The 21,810-nt window shown below is 32.3% G+C and overlaps 2 protein-coding genes across 8 annotated transcripts; both read left to right on the top strand.

The window, feature by feature from the left end:
* Nucleotides 1-249: 249 nt before the first annotated feature.
* LOC106071428 (mitoguardin-like) lies at nt 250-20,315 on the top strand. Of its 5 annotated transcripts, none has more exons than XM_056041008.1 (14): nt 491-679; nt 1,656-1,742; nt 2,692-3,223; nt 10,748-10,951; nt 11,287-11,381; nt 11,902-12,111; nt 12,751-12,863; nt 12,981-13,053; nt 13,360-13,446; nt 13,811-13,909; nt 14,467-14,601; nt 14,986-15,039; nt 15,342-15,458; nt 16,533-20,315. In XM_056041008.1, exons 3-14 carry the CDS (start codon nt 2,854-2,856, stop codon nt 16,704-16,706), a joined length of 1,731 nt encoding a protein of 576 aa, XP_055896983.1. In that variant the 5' UTR covers nt 491-679; nt 1,656-1,742; nt 2,692-2,853; the 3' UTR covers nt 16,707-20,315. The 5 variants fall into 5 exon arrangements, with proteins under 5 accessions (XP_055896982.1, XP_055896983.1, XP_055896980.1 ...); XM_056041005.1 differs by lacking the exon at nt 1,656-1,742 and adding an exon at nt 1,926-2,029 and having other exon boundaries at nt 491-846; XM_056041007.1 differs by lacking the exons at nt 491-679; nt 1,656-1,742 and adding an exon at nt 250-392.
* On the top strand, nt 4,064-9,862 carry LOC129928144 (uncharacterized). Of its 3 annotated transcripts, none has more exons than XM_056041002.1 (5): nt 4,064-4,952; nt 6,649-9,094; nt 9,223-9,287; nt 9,455-9,536; nt 9,647-9,862. In XM_056041002.1, exons 2-5 carry the CDS (start codon nt 6,658-6,660, stop codon nt 9,841-9,843), a joined length of 2,781 nt encoding a protein of 926 aa, XP_055896977.1. In that variant the 5' UTR covers nt 4,064-4,952; nt 6,649-6,657; the 3' UTR covers nt 9,844-9,862. The 3 variants fall into 3 exon arrangements, with proteins under 3 accessions (XP_055896977.1, XP_055896978.1, XP_055896975.1); XM_056041003.1 differs by having other exon boundaries at nt 4,064-5,792; XM_056041000.1 differs by having other exon boundaries at nt 4,064-9,094.
* Nucleotides 20,316-21,810: the final 1,495 nt, after the last annotated feature.

Below are 21,810 nucleotides of genomic sequence, written 5' to 3'. Positions count from 1 at the left end.
TCATCTAATTTGTTGTGAAAAACACTAGCCTACTTATATATGAATTCGTTGTTTTTTTTCATTTTAAAAATTCATTGTGTGAGAACTATTTATAGCTGGCAAGAAAAAACTGTGTGGCTCTTTGAAAACTTCGAAATTTTGTAAATGGTCATGTTTGGCTCTTTCGACTCAAAAGGTTGCCGACCCCTGGTCTAGATCAACCCTTCCGGATTGGCTCTCCACATGGTCCGCCTTTTTTTTTTTTTTTTTAATCGGCTGCTCGGTCAAATCTAATCGTGATGTTGAAACCGCAATATTCAAAGACTACATATTTTAAATTTGTATTTATTCGTCGTTGACATTTTCCTCTATCCAATAGTGTCTACTGGAAATTTCAATCTATGTATAGATCTGTAAGTTTATCAACACTCACTACCAAATTTTAATTAAAACAATTTAAAACGGCGATTTCTTTATATTACTTTATATGCGAATAAATATTTTTGCTGACATTCTCGGGTGCATGGAGTTATCTCTGATAACACAAAAATAACAAAAATCTAGAATCTAGTCTAGCATTCAACTCTAAACTCTAATCTACGAATCTAGATCTATATTTATCTATAATATAGATTTAGACTAAGATTAGATAAATCTAGATTAAAAAGGTTTAGACGGTCTAGATTTAAATTTATGTCCGGTAATAGATTCTACTATTTTTTTTCTCACATTGCCGATGATCACATTGATTTATCTCGACATATGATTCTGATTGAAGTGATTCTCATTCTGACTGACTCCGACTAGGACTCCAATAGAATAGATCATAGATGTCATCTAGAAACTAGAATAGATCTAGTCTAACTGGTAATACTATTATGAGTAATAGACTATCATTGCTTTTTGATAGAAATCTAGACTAGTATCAAGTCTTAGTCTGCTATGCCATACTATGATACTAAACTGGCCATACTGAGTCCGCCGCCATAGCCTACTGCTAGGTCCTAGCATTATAGTTTATAGCCAAAATGAAAGCCATGCCCATAGTCATAGTCATACATAGACATAGTGATGATAGTGATAGTCATAGTGAGTCCTGATAGTCATAGTCATAGCAATTAGTATGGCTAAGACGGCTAATTGATAGCATAGAGTATGATAGAGTATTACTACTACTAAGACAAGACTGTCAAGTATATAATTATATAATAAACACTAGTGACTAGCTAGAGATAGAGTGTCTACTGTCTAGTACCTAGTACTCTAGTAAGTTTTAAAGTAGTAGAGTCTAACTTCACTACTTAGAGACTAAACTAAAAAAAAATTCTTTTTAGTCTCAAGTGACTAAAGTCTAATCTAAGACTGTGAGTTGAGTGAGTAGGCTGAGTAGTCAGTAGAATAGTTTTTATCCTCTGAGTCTGACGCTTTTCTTCTGCCAGCGGCATCACATTTTCTTGTCCTCGGCAGTTTGTGTGCCAGTTTTCACAGCCTGACGACATGATTCATGATGCTCTGTAGTCTGTCATGTGCTTCTGTATCCCAGGTAGTTGGGTCAATGCTGAAAGCTTTCAGAGAAGCTTTGAGGGTGTCCCTAAAGTGTTTTCTTTGTCCACCCTGTGAGCCTTAATTAGCCATACAGGAGTTGTTTAGGGATGCAGCGTTCTTCCATTTTGCAGGTGTGTCCTGCCCATCTCAGCTGTGACTGTATCAGGATTGTGTGGATGCTTCGTAGGCCTGCTCTTCGAAGGACTTCAGTATATCTGGTATTTTTTCTTGCCATTTAACATTCAGTATTTTTCTGAGACAGATCATGTGGAAGTGGTTCAGTTTTTATTTCATGTTTTCTATATACTGTCCATGTTTCTGAGGCATAGAGCAATGTAGGGAGGATGACAGCTCAATAGACCCCTAGCTTTGTGTTTGTGGTGATACTTCGTCTTTTTCAGACATTTTTAGACAGTCTGCCATAGGACGCACTGGCCTTGGAGATACACAGGTTGATTTCATTATATCCATCTTACTATTTCTGGAGAGTGTGCTGCCAAGATAGGTGAATCTGTCTACTGCATTTATATTTTAGGCAAATATAAGACTTCAGTCTTTTTTGTGTTTATAGTGAAGCCAAAGTCACAAAACGCTCTGGCAATCATTTTCAGAGCAGGTGATTAAGGCACAGTTGTCAGCAAAATGAAAGTCCCTGATTACTGCTAATTTTGTTTTTGATTTTGGTTTGCACTGCCTTAGGTTAAATAGGCCACCATCAAATCTATACATTATATTTTTTATCCCATTTTTTATCTCTATTTATGAATGTATCTGTCAGAATAGCAGAGAGACCATAATACTGAACAGTGTGGGTTCTAGAACGCAACCTTGTTTTACCCCATTTGATACTTTGAAGGGCTTTGATGGTTATCTTGGACACGAGCCTTCAAGCCATCATGAAATAGTCTCACCATGAATATGAATTTTGTGGACATTCATACATTGACATGATCTTTATATTATATAAATTAATATCTGAGTAAATCTAGTATTATAAAAGAGGCCAGAATTCTGGATTGATTATACCTTGAATCTATCTCTTTCAGTTTTTGCTTATTTTGTATTAACATTATATAACATACTTAATGTTTTACCTGGTAACTCAAATTCAAATTATTCTTTTTTTTTTTTTTACATCTTAAAAAACTTTCTTTTATTTTTTTATAGGCCTACATCGGAAACAAACCAGGTTTAAAAGAGACACAATGAATACTTAATCTGGATCATTACAATTAAACTTTCTCATAAATATTTTAGTTTCTGAAGTACCAGATATAATTTGGTTTGAGTTCATTTTTGACATGGATTTGTAATAAAAAAGACAACATTATGAATGTTTATAAGAATTTCGCGGGATTGAAGCATGCCCTCCCCGGTGACATCTCACGATTTACCAATCTGTCCAAGCCAATAAAGCTTACAGTTTTAAGCTTGTCTTTGGGTGTGGCCTTAATAGGAGCACTGGCTATGTACTTCAGAAAACGCAGGAAGCGCACACAGATGATCAAAATGAAGCTGGAAACAAAGAACCAACAGCAGCAAAAAATGCACAATGGACCAACTCACAACCAGACTCCAGCAGCTTCTTCGCAACACCAGAGCAAGACACAGGGAGCAACCAATGTTGTTAGGTCATCAAGCTCTTCCTTCAGAAAGTTAAGAAGTGTACATTTAACCAAAACTCAAACACCTAATGGAGGTATTTTTTTCATTAATTATATTTTTCTGTATATTTGAGCAATGAAGTGACACATTTTAAAGTGGTATTTAGCCTCTGTTCTTTAAAATTACTGGGGTGGGAGGGGGATTTCATCTAAGCATGACTGTCATGTTTCAACACTATATGTTGTCTAGTATTGTGAAGAAAATAGGTCAGTAATGGTTATAAATATATTTTTTTTTTTAGTTTTGAGTCAGACTTTTAAACAAGTTTCTAGGTCAGAAAATAAAGGTGAAGAATAATATGCATCTAGAAAAGTCTTGTTTAGACAACATGAAAGGAAAATAAAGAAAGATATATCTTTTATTAATTATTGGTCATCAATCTCAGTAAATGATCAGTAATTATTCATTGTTCACTGTGCTTTATGTAATATTAATTTTGTTTGTCAGTCTAGCTATTCTACTACTTGTAAGTGATTTATAAAAGGTTTAATATGACTTGTGTTCATCATTAGAGTATTTAGTTGAATTGAGTTTGAAGATACGCAACTCAATGAAAATAGTATTCAATACTCTTTTTTCAGTGTTATACTAGAGGCACCTCTAAACCTGCAAATTGTATGTTACTTTGAGAGGCAAACATTCTAATTGATAGTGTGAACAACACAACTCTCAAAACAATTTTATGATAATTGGACTGACTAAACAAAAATTTTTGTTTTATATATTATATGCATTTTTCACCTTTTCCTGTATTAGATGATATTTTATTTTTGTATATTATATCAGTATGTAAAACTCTGGTTCTAAGACCAAGAGAAAGTAGAATCTTTAATGATTCTTATAAAAAACCTAACGTATATTGTTCATCTTTTTTTTTTAAGCTGGGCTATACATATGAGTGTTTCTCCAGTACTGGTTACAACTAGGTGTTGGTTCACTAAAAAGTCCGTATTTCATAAGATTGTTATTCAAATGTGACAATTTGCATTACATTGCATTAAGAAATGGTTAATCTATAAATTTTGATATTTTGAGCTCATAAGGTGCTAGGGAAATATTGAAATTGTAAAAAATGTGTGAAATTACTACCCAAAATGGCGGCTTTTGATGTAACACGGAACACCATAGTATGATTGAATTAATATCGTACTAAAACCTAGGGGCATAAAACTTCCATCTTTGTTGGGATATGTTAACAAGATCCTCATATTTCAATGTCATTATTTAGTTTTTCTCAAGGTTATCAAAATATTGATTAAACACGGCCACAAAAAGGCGTTTGAGGCGCATCGCGATGTGTCCCACTTTATACGGAATTACAATCCTCTATGAATTGTAAACAAGAAATAAATAATATGCTCAACATTGCATTTCTGTTACAACAAGCATTAAAGATTTCTTTTAAAGTATTTTTTTTTGTTAAAAGCTTTCTAAACATGCATAACGAGCTTAAAATAGGTCGAGGCGTCCCAGATGAAGCGCCTGTGCTGCGTGTGTTAAGAATGGGATTATTTTTCCCACGACACTACTTTTTATGAATGAGAGTTCTTTTGAGCATCACAGGTATTGTGTAGAACAAAAAAAGTGCCGCTTCCGCTGGAAATACTAGCGTAGTAATTAACAGGAGTACTTAAACAATAGCGTGTCCCACAATTAACCATTGATGCGCCCCAAGCGTCGACACGATCAATCGCCGGCAATCTTGTACAAACATCTCATTTAAACTGTTTTTTGTGATCTTTTGTGGAACAACAACCCATCAGGTACGTAGATATTTCATTATTCTACTGAAATTTAAGCTTATTACGAATTAGTTTGATTGCAATATCCTAATCGAAGTGCTTTTTTTAGAACGAGGTTACTAGATTTAGCCATTCAATCATGACGTCACGTGAAGCGTCTTGAATACAATTTAGTCTTAAATCGTAAAGTTAATCAATTTTAAAGCCTGTTACTAAACAAAAAGTTTATATTTCCTAAACAATTATGTTGATGTAATAGTAGACGTGTGAAAGAATTAAAAATAATCTACATTTTTTTATTTTGAGAAGTAAATTGGGTTAGGCATTGAGGCGTTCCATGGGACCCCGTGTTGGTGTTTTCCATGCATAAATTATGACGTCACGTGTAGCGTCTAGTACGAGTTCAGGGTATATTAAGTTTTCTTTATTCATGGAAAGTTTCAATCAAGATTAAATGATTTTTATGTATGTAATAAAATATTTTCATAATTAATAATTTTAAATGAACATTTTTTGATATATTTCAATATATATTTTTTTGAAATTTTACTTATCATCGTTTGGGGCGTTTCAGTGGACAACACTTCGTTTGTTTACAAATGGTGTCCTAGTTTGCGTCTGTTAAGTCCAAATAGATTTTAGTGATATTTTGTTAAAGATTTTACAGTATCAGATAATATTAGCTACATTAAATAAATAAAACGATAGTGTTTAAGAAATATTAAATAATTAAAAATTTGTACTTAATACTGTAAAGAATATTTAGATCTAATTGATTTTCCGTTTGAGGCGCATCTCGGACACTTGTCTTTAAAACTTAATCTAGTCTAGATCTAGACCTAATGATCTAGACCTAATTATGTAATTCATCATCTAGATTTACTCTAGACTAGACCTAGATCTAATTATGTAATTCATCATATAGATTTACTCTAGACTAGACCTAGATCTAATTATGTAATTCATCATCTAGATTTACTCTAGACTAGACCTAGATCTAATTATGTAATTCATCATCTAGATTTACTCTAGACTAGACCTAGATCTAATTATGTAATTCATTATCTAGATTATTCTAGATTTACTCTAGACCTAGATCTAATTATGTAATTCATTATCTAGATTATTCTAGATTTACTCTAAACCTAGATCTAATTATGTCTAATTATGTAATTCATTATCAAGATTTAGACTTTAGATCTAGACTAGATAGTGGAAATAAGTAGATTATTAGGGAATTAGATTAGATCTTATAATGAATCTAGACTCGTGACTCTAGACTAGGTCATTAATGACTAGATTTAGAATCTAATTATAGATAATAAATAATAGATTCTTTCTTTCAATAGACAAGTATCTCTAGAATAATCTAGATCTATAATTCTATATTATAGTATTTTTTATAGACCTATATTGAAATGTAGATTGTATCTAGAAAATTTTGGTTTAACCTTAACTTAATTTCCATTGTATTTTTTATACAGAATATTGTATTCAGTTCTTTTAGTCTACCACTGAATGATTGTAACTTAAGTTATATAATATGAATTAACTGTACTAGTCCTACACCATTGAGTCTATCCCTATAAAGCAATTATGGGCATTACTAGACTCGATTTAAATAATGCACCAATATATATTATAATATGTTTACGAGTGCTATTAGTACATAATAGATCTAATTATTTTGATACTAATAAATTTTTATCAATTACAGATTTCAGTAATGGAGCTATCTGTTAGAGTTTCAAAGCGTTTACAAGCCAAGAAAGACTCTCTAAATATACAAGCATCAGAGCCTGAGTCATTTCTAAATGTACTAGTACCAGAGCCTGTGTCGCTAAAAAATGTCACTCAAAATAATGTTTCTGGGTTGACACCTAGTGCTATAAGGTATAGAAGACACAGGGAAAAACTACAAGCTGATCCAGAAAAATTTGCTGCTTTCAAGGAAAAGGATAGAAAACGAAGTGTGCTTTACAGACAAAATATTACACCAGAAAAGAGAGAAAGAGCTCGACTTTTAAGTAATTTAAGAACACAAAAATGCAGACAAAAAAAGAAAGAACTAGGTCTCCCTCTTAATGAAAAAAAAGTAAAACCTGAAACACGTGCTGCTGTTTTAGAGCGAAGAGAAAAAGAGAGGTTGAGAAAAGCTGCATACAGGGCCAAGTTAAGCCCACATGAAAAAGCCTGGATAAACAGAAAACGCAAAGAAAGAAAACAGCAAGCTAATAGTCCCCTTTGTGTCAACTCTGCAGAGGTTGGCGAATCACTTGGTACTGGATTCCAGACTCCAGTGGCAAAAAGAATGGCTGTTTCAAGGGCTTTGATGAAATTACCTAGATCACCTAAGAAATATGCTGCAGTTGTTGAAGGTCTCTCACAAATACGCTCCCCAAGAAGAAGTAAAGCTCTCCAAGACATAGGCTTTCTGCGTCTACCTGAGAGAAGAAAGCTCATCTTTCTAAACAACATTAATGAAAGCATCAAAACCTATCTACACTCTACCAGCAAAAAAAGGAGTCAGATGTCTAATGCTCGCAGACAAGTACTCTGCAACATCCTTACTAAGTATAACAAATTCAGAGGTTGTGCTACTCATTTCAAACATTTTGGTTTTTCAAGAAGTTTTATGTCCAAGTGCAAATCACAAAACATAGCAAGAAAAAAACGAAGTGATTGCATTACACAAAATGCCTTGGAAACAATTCACAACTTTTACAGCAGAGAGGATGTCTCAAGAACTGATCCATCTCAATCATCTGTGAGTGCACGAACTGGAAAACCTAAACGCTTCATGCAGAAAACGCTGAAGGAGGCATATACTCAATTGAGTACTCATGCACCCACATTAAAGGTATTGTTCTCAAAGTTTGCTAAATTGAAACCATTTATGACAAAAGCTACTCAACATAATAAGATGCAGTCTTGCTTATGTGAGTTCTGTATGAAGATTTTTCTTTATATGGAGGGCATTAATAAGTTTCTAATCAAAAAAGGACACAGAGAGCTGACATTAAAAAATCCAGCTTCATCACTTGACTTAACTCTATGCCCAAGAACTAATGCCAATTGTTTTCATAAGCTGCAGTGCATTGAAAGATCATGTAGCAACTGTGGTGTGGATTTAATTAACAAGTATTTTGAGCCTTTAAAAAATTGCATGGATGAATTAGCAGAATGGAGCATCTGGTCAAAGATGACAGATGAGTATGTTCAGAGTGATGGTACACTGCGAAAGGTAATAAAGTGGCGACCAGTAAATAAAGAAGGCCCTTTCAATGACCTAGTAACATCAATGCAGAAAGATTTGGAAAAATTCAGCCTTCATCTTTTTACAGCTAACTGGCAACAGCAGCAGTTTGCAGATTTGAAACAAGATTTACCATGTGACTGGCTTTTGCTAGTTTCTGATTTTGGTCAAAATTTCACATGCCACCACCAGGATGAAATCCAAGGTGCACACTGGGCTCGAACAGAGGTCACTATTCACCCAGTAGTGAGCTACTACAGAGACAAAGATTTGATAGTCAAAGAAAGCATGGTTTTTTTATCAAATGACCTAAAACATGATGGCCATGCATCACAACACTTTCAAATGAAAGTGATTTATGAGTTAGCTAATCGTGGTCATGCTTTCACTAAAGTTATCAGTTTTAGTGATGGATGTGCAGCACAGTACAAAGGAAAATTAAATTTTGTAGACTTATCTTTCTCAAAGGAAGATACAAATGTGTCCATAGAGAGGCACTATTTCGGTAGTCGCCATGGAAAAGGGCCATGCGATGCTGAAATAGGTGTTGTTAAAAAAAATGCTACATTGGCCATTAAAAGAAGAATGGCCATTATTTCTGATGCAAAGGGGCTATTCCTTTGGGCAAAAGAATACATGACAAAGGCAGAGCCTACAAGTAAAAGAACATTTTTCCTTGTGGAACAAGGAGAAATCAATCGAGACAGGCCTGACAGGTCCAACGAAAAGATTCGAAGCCTTCAGGGATCGAGGTCAGTCCATGCAGTGAGAGGTATTACACCTTACAATATTGCCTACAGAAAAAGAAGCTGTTTCTGCTTTCCTTGCAGAAATTCAGATGGCAGTCAGTGCCTGCATGATGAAATATGTGGATCTTGGAATATGTTCAAACTTCAGAAACAGAATGGTAAGTACTGTACTTTTATTTATTTATTTATTTTTTAAATAGCCATTTTACAATTATCCGAGAAAACATATTATTCTTTTTAAAATTACTTAACTGATTTCTAAATGTAATTGTTTCTTTTTCTTCAGTGGTGCAATCTCAATCAAATCTTGAATCCTCTTTGGATGTCAGTCCCATATGCTCAAATTCAAAGGTAAAGAGCTTTTACATACAGTATAAGCATTTTAACATTTTTCATTGAATCTTATGTTACCTGTATTGTATAAGTTGTTTTTTTAATAATATACCCTGCTAAATAATTTTTGACTCATTTCAGTCGAATTTAAGTATTTCAGCCACATGTTGTTGTTGTTTTTTCAGGCCCAAACATTGTCCTCCACCATTCAAAAGTACATTGTAAATAGCTGTGTGATTGTCAAGTATGGGGAAATATTCTATCCAGGTATAATTTTTTTTGTACTGTGTACCTTTTACATTCAATAAACAAGTTCAAAGTATGTTTTAGATTGAAGTATTAACTTTTTCAACATTGCTGGTAATTTTTTCTAACAGGAGTTGTGACAGAAGTCCTGGATGATCAGCGCAGAATAAATTTTTTAAAAAGGCACAGAAATAAAAGAGATATATTTGTATACCCAGAAGTGCAGGACATACAATTAGTGTATGCAGACATGATTGTTACTGAAGTGATGTTGATACCAAATGGCAATAGTTTGAGAGAGTGGAGAGTGGAAGGTTTTGATTTCTGAATAAAATTTGTGTACAGTTTTATGCCTTTTTTCTTTCTTTTTTTTTTTTTAAACCTTTTTCTGTGTGTTAAAACTAACAAAACATATAAAATATATATTTGTCAATCATTAAAAATATTAATGACAATTTACTTGTGCACAGATAAAACAAAAATTTAAACTTTTAAACATTATTTTAAAAAATGGTGTCCCATGAAGCACCCGCAACATTTTGTGAAATTGAAGCAGCATTTTTACAAATGGGTACTTTATGACTAGAATAGTGAACTTAATAATAAGTCTAATGGATCACTCTAGTGCAAAAATAAAATAATTTCTATATTCTCACAGAATATCTTTTTAAAAAACTTTAACTTGTAGTGTCACAGGTGCTACGGTGTCCCAATTTTTGAATTGAGCTCAAATCCACTTTTTTTATGCAAAAGCATAAATTTCAGTATCTAAAGACTAGTAACAATAAAGACAGTTATATTATGCTAAAATACAATGAATTTATCAATTGGTAGTTCTTAAATTATCAAGTGGTGTCCCGGTGATGCACCTGTGACGCAAAAGGGGGTACCCCTTGATTAGACACTGCTGTCAAAATCTACATCTTGCAATTCATTTTCTATTGATAAATTCTTAAAGTGAACTGGTTGAAGAAGTGAATACAGTTGAAATGAAACCAAAAACTTCAACTTTAATTTTTAGCATAATGTGACACTTTTTGGCACCAGTACTGGAGAAACACTCATATATGGTATTATTCAACTACTTGAAATATTTTGATTCAACTGGATTTTTTTTTAATGCTTTATTTTTTAAAAATGTTTATGACTCAAATTATTGTAAAATGCTGTATTAGTCAGTTATTAGTTCATTATTCATTCTCTTAGTTGTACATTGACTAATTATTTCCCAGAATTTCCATCTAAAAAGAACATGTCGACCAGTGTGGACAGCAACTACTGTGGAAGTGGAGATGTGGGCAACTTGATGAGGCAAAGGGCACTCTCAGCTTCACTGAATAGCCTTGGAGGGGTCTCAAATAACTCCAGTTCATCCACAGTTACACATTCAGGTCTTGACACTGCAAACATGACCAGTGCAGATCTTTGTCAGCTAGGTAGGCACAGTTATTGTAGTTAACAAATATCTCAAAGTGTTCCTTTTAAAACATGAAGTAAATAAGGTAGTTTGGTTACTTTTGGTGTCTTGAAAATAGAATCTGGGGGAATGTTACCTAAAGTAATCTTGAAAATAGCATCTTTAGGATCTCATTTCTGCAGAATCATTTATAAATTGTTTTTTTTTTTTTATGTGAATCCTGAATGTATGCAATTGTTATCACCCACTTCAATTTGCCTTTCTTTAAATAATGAAAGTTTGATCCATAAGTTGATTGTTTATCACAACAGTAACATTTTGGAACAAATTTGATTTTGTTTTGACTCTATACAGGTATGGAGAATCTGTCTCTTGCTATCTCCTACTGGGAGGATGCTGTGATGAAGTTGTCCTATCTTGACGATCAGCATTCTGTGTTGGCTATTCCAGTTAGTGTCATTGTTTTTTTTCTTTAACAGAATTACAGCTATACATTTTTAAAAAATCTAATAGTGCTGTTGTAATTTGTACCAAAAGTAAGAATAATATGAACCACTTGATACATTCTATGACTATTGAACGGATACTGGTATCATTAATAACTAAATAAGCCAGAATTCCACCTATGGATAAAACTACTAATAATTATATAAATAACTGCTTATTCTTTGTTTTAGAAGGAATTTTTATTTTTGGATACTAGTCTGTGCTAAGTAAAGTAATTCTTTAATTTAAATTAATAAGAAGATAAGCTTAATTCAATACCATACTTCTTAAAAGAAATCTTAGTGATGTTGAATAAATAATGTTTATTTTAATGTATATAGAAGAACACATAGGAAAATGCTGGCTGACAATTGGGGTATTCCTGCTTAAAAAGCTATCTACTATTCATGGGGTACTTAAAAGTATTGGTGGTTTGCCGTTTACATTGTCTTAAAAAACTATTCTTCTATTTTTCTTGTAAAGGATGAAGATACAGCTAATTTACAACACAGATTAGAGAATTTGCTAGATCTGGCTTACCGGATGCAGGAAAATTATGAGCGTCTGTGTGAGCGCCAGGTGGAGTCTATTGCTATAGAGTCTGCCCTGGCTGTTTTTACAGAGAGAGATCTCAAAGACAGAAGTTTTGATGATGACTCCAGTGACCAAGAGTCATTTGTTTCAGCTACAGATGTAAGTCTTACACACATTTTTAAAAGCTTCTGCAGGGAAAATTGGCTATATAAATATTGTTTTTTAGATATTTAAAAGAAGGTACTACTATAAGTCTGATGTCATTATCTCCTTTTAATTATGTTTGCATATTGTCTAGATTTAAAATGAAAATATATTTTTCTTATCATCATTATGTTCATCATGCTTAAAATTAGTACAATTGCAATTTTTCTGTGTTCAAAGTTGTTGTTTTTTTTAATTAACTGAATGGCAAATTTTTATAAACTGGTGTAAATAATGTTTAAAAAAAAGAATAGCTGTATGTGACTAGGATTCTGCATAACTATTAGAGAGTCCATTAAATAACAATTGTTTTAATTTCTTCTATAACTCAACCCCCTCTTCTACATTTTCTGTTTTACTTTAACTCCATTCTGAACAACTCTCAAAACTTACATGTGCCACCAGAAAATTCTTCAGATATTTATCATATAGAATTGACATAATTATTATTACTTGGCTTCTTTTTTCAAAATTAGCTATAAAAAGAAATTAATTTAACTAATTTTTAATTACTTTCATTTTGTAAAGCAAAACTAATAACTGTACTTCCTTCTTGGAAATTCTAAATTATTGTTGCTATGTTTGATTCTACAGATGGCTCACCTTACAGATCTAGATTTTAACAGAGATATCTTGCACCATGTTCCTCTGTATGAAGCTGGCATGCTGGAACTGAAATATGGAAATGTTCCTTGTCGATCAATAAGGTGGGTCATTAAACATATTTGTGTTAAGATTTGCAAATGCCATTAAATAGTCTTTGAAATAATGTATATTATATTTTTGTCCAAAATTTAGTTGAATCATAATTTTTTTTTCTTCAGACCTGAGATGGTCCAATGTCTTTCTGATGTAGAATTTCTAGCCAAGTTACATGGCATTAGATTAGCATTTCATGTAAGTTAGAGTGGTAACTTAATCATTAGCATTCAATACTGGTTGTTGATGTTTAATAGTTCCCTTCAATATTCACTCATTACAGAATTAAATATTTAATTCATAGACAATTATACATTTACAAACATAAAAATCAAATTCTGTGTTTACAGTTACAAACTGCATAGAGAGTAAACTAAATTTGTTTGTGCTGTGATAGTGGTGGTTATACTTTTGTGGTCAGCATTATGTAATTCATTTCTTAATCTAGGAAGTAGTTTAATGTGTTAAATTTTAACTTTCAGTTGTTGTTTTTTTATATTGCAGCACATTTTTCAAGAAGATAGCAGAAGAGAATGGTTTAAATCAATAGGCAGAAAGATTATAGGAGATCTCTTAACCAAGGCTGAAAGAGTAGGATTATATTTTTTTAATGAAACTTGTTAATAGAGAGATTTGTGTAAAAGCATTTTGTTAACATAAGCAGGCTTATAGTTTTGTTTTAGCTTATGTTTCTATATATTGATAGAGATTCCTGTAATAGACATTCTAAAAACAACTTTAATCTCAATAAACACATCACTTTATTAGTTTTACATTCATCTTTTTCACCCCAACATATTTTTGTTTTTCTGACCCATTTCCACTCAGTCCTGACTTACACACTTTCATCCATGTACATTCAACTGGTCTTTCCATAGACAGTCACACACAATACACTGCTAGTCACTCAAAACAAACACACTATATCACAATTCCTTTTATTTCTTGTGTTTAGGATGTTGATGAATTCTACACAACCTACGACAAAATGATGCAGTTTATCAATGTGGACTCTAACTGGCCAATGATAGAAGAGGAGCTCAGGGGGCGGGGAGTAAGTTGTTTTTAGTTTTTATTTACCTAATCTCTTGTATTTGGTTAAATCATTTAAACAGCAGGTTTAAAGTAAACTACCTAGATATAGAGAATCATGTTTGGATTGATAGGCTTGAAGAAGAGGGCTCAAATATACTTTGAAACATTTCTTGACTGAACATAATTTGCCTCAAACACTGATTGTACATTAAATTGTGTTGTGATAACATTTTATATTCATTTTGGGTATATAGGCTTCATCTGCAGTCAGGCTACTAAAAAAAATTGATAGCAATTATCCTTTTGTGTGTGTTTTCTTTATTTGCCTTGACTGTGTAATGTTGAACACAAATTCACACCTTACAATAAGATACTGAAATGTCTGGTCTTTTAAAAAAAAACAACAACACTCAAATAACATTGACATATAAGACAGCTTTTTCTGTAATGATATTTATAGTTCAATTTTTTTACACCTCCTGAATATTCATTTATTGATGGTTTGTAATTAAAATTACCAGCTTAGTGCTAAACTATTAGTGCTGTTACTTTTATTTTGTCTTTTTTTAACCTTAGGTGAGAGTGATGTCTTTCTATGACATAGTCTTAGATTTTATACTGATGGATGCTTTCGATGACTTAGCCAATCCTCCATCTACAGTATTAACAGTAGTTCAGAACAGATGGTTGTCAAATGGATTTAAAGAAACTGTAAGTATATTTCAGATTCCATTTGATATTGCTAATGATATTAGTATAAATAAATTTATGTAATATGTTGTCATCTTTGATATTTTCTTAACATCACCAAAACTGTATTTGTCTTCTACTATCACTAAAAGATGTTTTCATGTTGAATTTATTTTGTTAATCATTTTCCTATAATGTAGTGTTTATGCTTTTTTTTAATTAAGTGATAAAGAAATTTCATATCATTTTTGAAACATGTAATTTAATATATTTGCAAATCAGACATCTATTAGAGATCTTAATAGTTGCACTAATTGCTAATAATTTTAAAAAATTGTAATGTACATTATTATTTGAAATGTCATTCATTATTTAATTTGTTTTTCTTTGAACAACTTTTGTCAGGCTTTAGCTACAGCTGTTTGGTCTGTCTTGAAAGCAAAAAGAAGTCTATTGAAGGTATGTATAGCATTTGAGTTTGTTTTGTTTTATATCCAACGTTCCTTTGGAAATGAAGATAATTACATCTAACAGCCCAAACCTCCCACAGCTGGCAGGGGTTAGAAGCAGGCAGTGCTTGAACTCTGGCAAGCAACCATGTTTACATACTTGAAATCTATTTATAAATGAAAACTTTGAAGTTTCATGTTTAAATTTAAATTATGATTAACCTTGTTCCCAATCAAATAAAAGAATGCAGGAAATGTAACAGCTAATATATGTCTGTAAATTGTAACCCAGGTTTTTTGTTTACTCCACAGTTTAATGATGGCTTCATTGCACATTTCTATTCCATCACTGAACATACAAGTCCTTTGCTAGCCTGGGGATTCCTTGGTCCTGATTCAGACTTGAAAGAGCTTTGCAATTTTTTTAAAGTAATTTTTGTTGTCGTTTTTTTTTGCATTGTTTAGGATTACAATAAACTTCTTTTAGAGGTAACATCTCTGAACATATTATCAATAATACCTTTGTAAAAAAAATAATGCAAGCATTAAGGTCTCGTGAAATGTGTTATTTACACATTAGCTTCGGAATGCTTCACCAAGTTTCCCATAGTACTAAAAATAGTGAGATACATTTTCAGTAGTACTAAAAATAGCCAAGAAAGTTAAAAACATGTTTTTGGCTCTTCCATTTATGTTAAAGTTATTTCCAGGGGGGAAGATTAAAAGAATGGGTGGTCAAAATAGTTTCATTCTTCATATCAAGTCTACTTTGTGAATTGATCATTGAAATTTATACTTTTGTGTGTTTATAGTGTGTGTTGAATAATTGAATTAATTTAATTAATCTTTGAACTTGAAGACAAGCCTTAATTGGTGTGAAGCTGAGAGCCTGATTACAAAATCAAACCTTTGTAACAGTATGTCAAAGAAAAAATTACAGAAAAAGAAAGAAAAATAAAGATAGCTTTAGTAAAGTTAATACTGACCCATGAATTATAATAAAATAATAATAATTAATAATAATAATCTTTATTGTCTGTTAGGAAATATGTCATACAATTTGTGCATTACACCAAACAAAACATTGTAACTATAAAAAAAAAAAGGTTTGTAAACATTACTACTGTAACCACCCAAAGCTAAGCTTTGGCATATTACTTTATCTTTAAATAGATAAAAGACTTATAAAATATTACTTTAATGCCCCCCACAGAATGTGACATGAAATTTAAAGTATAATGAAGTCAATGTGAACCTTACATGCTCACCTGCAAAAAATGTGCTTGTGTAAATTACTTTTATATAAATATAGTCTAATAAAAATTCAGTTGTGCCTCAACTTTAAGACTTTTTTCTTCAGTCTCATACATCAGGACTAAAATTAATTCTCAGCTCTATTATTTAAAATTAATTATCAAAGCTAATCCCAGAACTGTATATCATATAATGAGTGATTTCATGTAGTTTGATTAAATGTTGTTTTTGTTTATTTTTTTTTAATAGGATCTTGTTCTTGGATTTATACAAGACATTTTCAACTTTAAACAAGTTCGCTACACAACAGTGGAGGCCTTGGCAGAAGATATAATCAAACTGGCCCAGTCACAAAGTGAGTTGGCTGCTGAGAGATTGAAGTGTGGAAGTCCAGATGTTACTCCAGTAGCTTCTTATTGTTAATGCAGGCAATTAGGTGTTCTTTTAAATCAGTATAAATACTTGTACCAAATTTGTGATACTTATTTGGATGAAAAACTTTGGCATAAATGTGGTTTTGGTTGTTACATTTTAAAAGTATAATCTCGTAAAAGACTTGTGTTAGACTTAGTGTGAATCACAGTCAATAGGTTGTCTCTAAAAGTGTAATTATAGGAGTAATTGTCATTTATATTTAAAAGCTAGTAGTAAAAAATTTGAATAATTTTTTAAATGATGTAATCATTCAGTATTTTTAGTTAGTATTCATGATGTAGAGGAAATGCACCGAGAACATATTTCTTATGTTGTATATTATAATGCAGCCATAATATTTTAACTTTAAGCTTTAACACTATTGACATGGTTTATAACTTACATCTAAAGTATCCTAGTGACCTTGTGCCAAGCTTGATTTTTTTCATGGGTAAAGTTGTCTTAATTTAGACTTTTTGGTGGATGTACAAGAGTATTATGTGATCTACCTTAGCAGATGTTTGGCATCTATTTATATAGTTGTAAACTTTGGGTGTGGGCCACCAGCCCTGTGTAACAAAATTAACCTTTGACTATTTCTTTTAGATGTTTGTCTAAAATCTATGGTTTTAACAAAGTCACTAGTTTAGACAATCTATAAGATGTAAAGAGTAATTAAAGAAGTATCTACTCATGTCTAGTATTCTAAGGCCATATGTGAAGGGGTTAAGTATGCCTGCAATAAGAAGATTGTAATTTATTAGGTTCAGGTAGGCAATGTTCAATGAAACTTCAATATATTGAACTGACTGTGCACATATCTCCTGATATCATTTGATATTGATGATGTCTGGCACAAACAGGCCTAGACATTTGATACATTTGTCTAGTTTAATATTAGCTTCCCTAAATATTTCATTAATTAGTCTTTTTTAATCAAACCATTCTTGAATTATTTTTTTTTCATTTTATAGAAAGATGTTCACATACAAAGGAAAATTGTGCATTCCTAGATGTGATAAGTTAGTGAGGTTAAACTTATAATAATGCAACATTTAGGCAGCTAACAGAATTAAAAGTATATTTTATGCAGATTTATTGAAATAATTTTTTTTTATTCTTAGAAGCTTCTGATAGTTTGACTTATGTGAATAAAAAGAATAAATGTGTTTAAATATTTTACATGATTTACTACATATTACTAGTGTCAATAGACCTTTGATGATCTGCAATTACAAATTAAAATGAAAACTTTCAAGAAAACCCTGATGTATTTAAGCAACTCTCTAATCATGTAATTAATAATGTAAGATACCTAACACTTTTCTTTTGATGCTTTATTGTCAATTATATTCAGATAAATTGTTAGACCTTTAATTGATAAAAAAAATATGTTATTTTAACTGATAAGTTCTGATTTTATCCAAGATTTTGTTTTAAATTTGTAAATAGGAACTAAGTGACTAGTATAAAACTTGCTCTATTTGAAAGTGCTAATGTTAGCAATAGATTTAAGTAAATTTCATGATAAAAGCTATTAACCATTTATATGTAGTTCAAACCTAGTGATCTATGGGGCAGATGATGTAAAGGTCATCTGTTTCTATAACCCATGGTTAATGAGGGTATCTTGTGGCCAGCACAATGACCAACCGCCAACTAATGGAGCTGGGTGTATTTAGAGGCTCCCTGAAGATCATGAAATTAAAAATCCCAGTCTTTGAACCTGGGACCTTTGGTTTGTAAACCAAGTGCTTTATCACTCAGCCATCATGTCTCCATTTCACTCATTTAAAAGGTGTTCCTAGTTTGTTTTTTTTGTTGTTTTTTTTTGTACAGCACAACCATTCATTAAATGTTTCTTACTGTTAACATTGTCTTCTTCCTAAAAACTTTATTTTTATGTATCTGGCTGGCGTTAATAATTTTAGCCAGTAAACTCTTGATGTACTTACTTTGATTACATTCTTTCTTAGGTATGTATGTTTAATATAAGTTGATGTCATGAAATATAATTAATAAATAAAATATGTTTATTATTAAAATTTGTTATTAGAACAATCTGGTGAATATTTTTTTTAAAGACCATTAAAAAAAAGTAATAAGTTCTTATGTTTGTTTTTTTCAATTTACATCATATTGTTATAAACCTGACGAGTTACGACGATCGGCCCAGACGAGTGTCGACATGATGGTTCGGGAAGGATCGATGTCGTGAACAGAGCTCAGGAGCGTCACGAGGGATGTAGTCATCTGACCACCCAGATTGGTCGAGCGACGTTCTGTCCGGTTCTAGAAGGCCAGCAGGGACCCTATATAAAGAGCGAAGGTATCAGAGACCAGTCAGTCACAACTTCCCGTTCTACAGTTTGTTACAACGGCTCAGTACAAGTCCGAGACGAGACAGATAGACCAGTGCAAGAGTTGATACGGCGGAGAGATATTTGTACAGTCTTGTGTTACGTGCTGCCAATTGTACAGTGTTGGCTGTTATTTATTGACATTACACTATTACGTTATTTTGAAGCCCAGAGTTGTCAAGTTCTTTAAGTTGGTGGTGTCGTTTGGTGCCATTTGCAGCGAGCCTGGATAGGGAGATTCGTAACAATATACTTATGATGATTGTTTTAGACTAAATGAAATCTTGCCAACTCTTTTTTTTTTTTCTTTAAAATCATTAATCCCACCAAATTTTGTAATGGTTAGTGCTTTGTGTAATCCTGGCTCTTGATATTTCTTAACCATTTTATCCTTTGTTAAGGATTTCTAATGAACAGCTGCAGCTATAATTTAGCTTTTTAAGTATGAGACGAATTTTTTTTTCCTTTTTACAAACTATCATCACACTTTTTCTGATACTGTATAAGAGCCTTTAAATAAAATCTAGATTGATAGTTCCAATAACACAATAGGAACCTACTCTTTCACTAAGTATACATACAATTTTTATTTTTTTAGCATAGGTGTTTCCTCACATGTTTCTGATTAATCTCTATTGCTCAGAATTGCAAGACACTTATCTAATAAAATACAGATGTTATTTCAAAAAAGAAGATTATGTCTAGGCATGTCCCTAAAGCAATCTAGTCCTGGAAGGACCCATTCTATGCTCTAAAGGTACTACGGAGAAGGAGTGTTTTATGTATAATTGCTACTTAACTTTTTAGTCTTCTATCATGAAAGGTCTCTATTTTAATGATTTTACTAAAAGTGTTACTCTAATCAAATGTGAATATTTGTTTGTTATGAATCTCACAGCTCTATTTTGTGTCTCCTCTTGTTTCTCTTATGTTTTCTAGAGTTGAGGGGGTCCCAAACAGAGGATGAATCTTCTACTATTGGTCTAACCAAGGTTAAATAACATGTTATGTTCTTATGTGATTTGTACAATTTTCTGTAAACATTGTAGGACTTCATTCTGTATTTTTATCCCATGCAATTGGACTTGTATAAAAAAAAAAAAAGAATTTCAATATATAATAATACTAGACATATGTTACCCGCGACCCGCAGGTCTTTATTTGCGCATTACTGTCGATATAGTCACTGAGAGTGTTTTGTAAACAATTAAACAAAATAATAATGTAATAAGTAAAGCGAATGTGTGAATGTAAAAATAGTGTGAATGAAGCTATGAAATCAAAATAGCTAATATGCTTAAATCCATTTTTTCAAATTAAATCATTTGCTTGTAGGCCTACATATATTTGATTAAAATTTGAGATGAATAGACTAAATTTTGTATGTTCATGTGTATAAAGTATAAAGTAGATCTTGAGGTAGACATAGATCTAAATCTACACTAATCTAGAGTTAAAATTGGCTTTTATAGAGTTCATTCTGTGTTGCGCATGCGTGACATTTTTTCATGAATGAATATAGGCCTATCTCAACACGGCTACGCAGCTTTAGCGAACGAATGTATTAAAAATGCTTTAGAAAAACAAATTTGAATGTTAATTGATTAAAATATGAAATGAATGGACAATAATTAGTATGTTTATGTGTTAAAGCATAAAACTATCTTTGCGAAAAGAAGTTTTATCATCTTAGAGTTCAATAAGAGTTCTAGGCCTAGGCGAATAGACTCAGTAGAGAGATGTGTTAATGTGTAACCATTTGGTAATGTCTAATGAAAGAATGTTCGCCAGGAAATCTGTAGTCACAGATATCGGGAACTAATTTATGTAAAAAAAATGCTTTTGAAGGTTAATTTTATTATATAATGTAATCAATGAATCTTTTTTTGTATTTTCATGTGACAAAGTAAAAAACTATCTGCGCAAAGCATATTTCTTAAAACTAGATCTGGTTCTAAATCCTTTCGATCTTTTCTCATGTCAACATTGTTAACCATGGCCTAGATCCATATTACTATAGCTTAAATAGAGTCGGACAACTTTATTTTTTTTTGAGGGTCTTAAGTTTATTTTAGGGCTACAATAAATACACTACGGTCTAAGTTAGTACCCAAGGAACATTCCTGCCTAGTTTTATCAAGATTGGTTAAGCGGTTTTGATGTCTATTCGTCACATACATACATACATACATACATACATGTATCATTCATACATACATACATACATGGGCGTAGCCAGGATTTTTTTCGGGGGGGGGGGGGGAGGTTTAGGGGGGCTGGATTTTTTTTCCCTCCCCCCAGCGAAAAAAAAATGTATATGTATTTATGTGTGTGTGTGTACATAATCTTTATTACATTCTGATCCTTCATTCTTTCGGAAGACGTTTATAGTGCCATAGAATAGGTTCTTCCATGAGTTAGTGGGAAAATTGTAGATTCCCCGTCATTAGTAGCAATGGGGTCTGGGGGAGCGCTAGGAGCTCCCCCAGCGCGGGGCAAAGCCCCGCCGCCAAGCACTATTTCTGATATTGAAAGCCAACAAAATGCATATTCTGAGGTATCTACGCTGAATTTTCCTGCTATTAAAAAGTTTTTTTTTCAAAAACCTAATGTGCTATTCTTACTGACTTAGACCCTCCCGCGCCGTTCGGCGCATTTGCCGTCAATCTGTTTCCATAAAAATCTGTCACTGGTAAGGTCTGAAGCCTCTTCCCACCTGCCATGAGGACCTCCAAGAATGAGTGGCGTCAAGT

The sequence above is a fragment of the Biomphalaria glabrata genome, chromosome 9, assembly GCF_947242115.1.
Source record: "Biomphalaria glabrata chromosome 9, xgBioGlab47.1, whole genome shotgun sequence".
In the NCBI taxonomy this organism is placed as follows: Eukaryota; Metazoa; Mollusca; class Gastropoda; family Planorbidae; genus Biomphalaria; species Biomphalaria glabrata.
This window is presented reverse-complemented; position numbering and strand designations above follow the sequence as displayed.

Bases quoted from the DNA above. Each gene is read 5' to 3' on its own strand.
- LOC106071428 (XM_056041007.1), top strand. From the start codon at position 2,854: ATGAATGTTTATAAGAATTTCGCGGGATTGAAGCATGCCCTCCCCGGT. The intron at 10,952-11,286 runs GTAGGCACAGTT...GACTCTATACAG, and splicing joins TGCAGATCTTTGTCAGCTAG to GTATGGAGAATCTGTCTCTT. The intron at 13,910-14,466 runs GTAAGTTGTTTT...TTTTAACCTTAG, and splicing joins AGGAGCTCAGGGGGCGGGGA to GTGAGAGTGATGTCTTTCTA.
- LOC129928144 (XM_056041002.1), top strand. From the start codon at position 6,658: ATGGAGCTATCTGTTAGAGTTTCAAAGCGTTTACAAGCCAAGAAAGAC. The intron at 9,288-9,454 runs GTAAAGAGCTTT...TTGTTTTTTCAG, and splicing joins CCATATGCTCAAATTCAAAG to GCCCAAACATTGTCCTCCAC. The intron at 9,537-9,646 runs GTATAATTTTTT...TTTTTCTAACAG, and splicing joins TGGGGAAATATTCTATCCAG to GAGTTGTGACAGAAGTCCTG.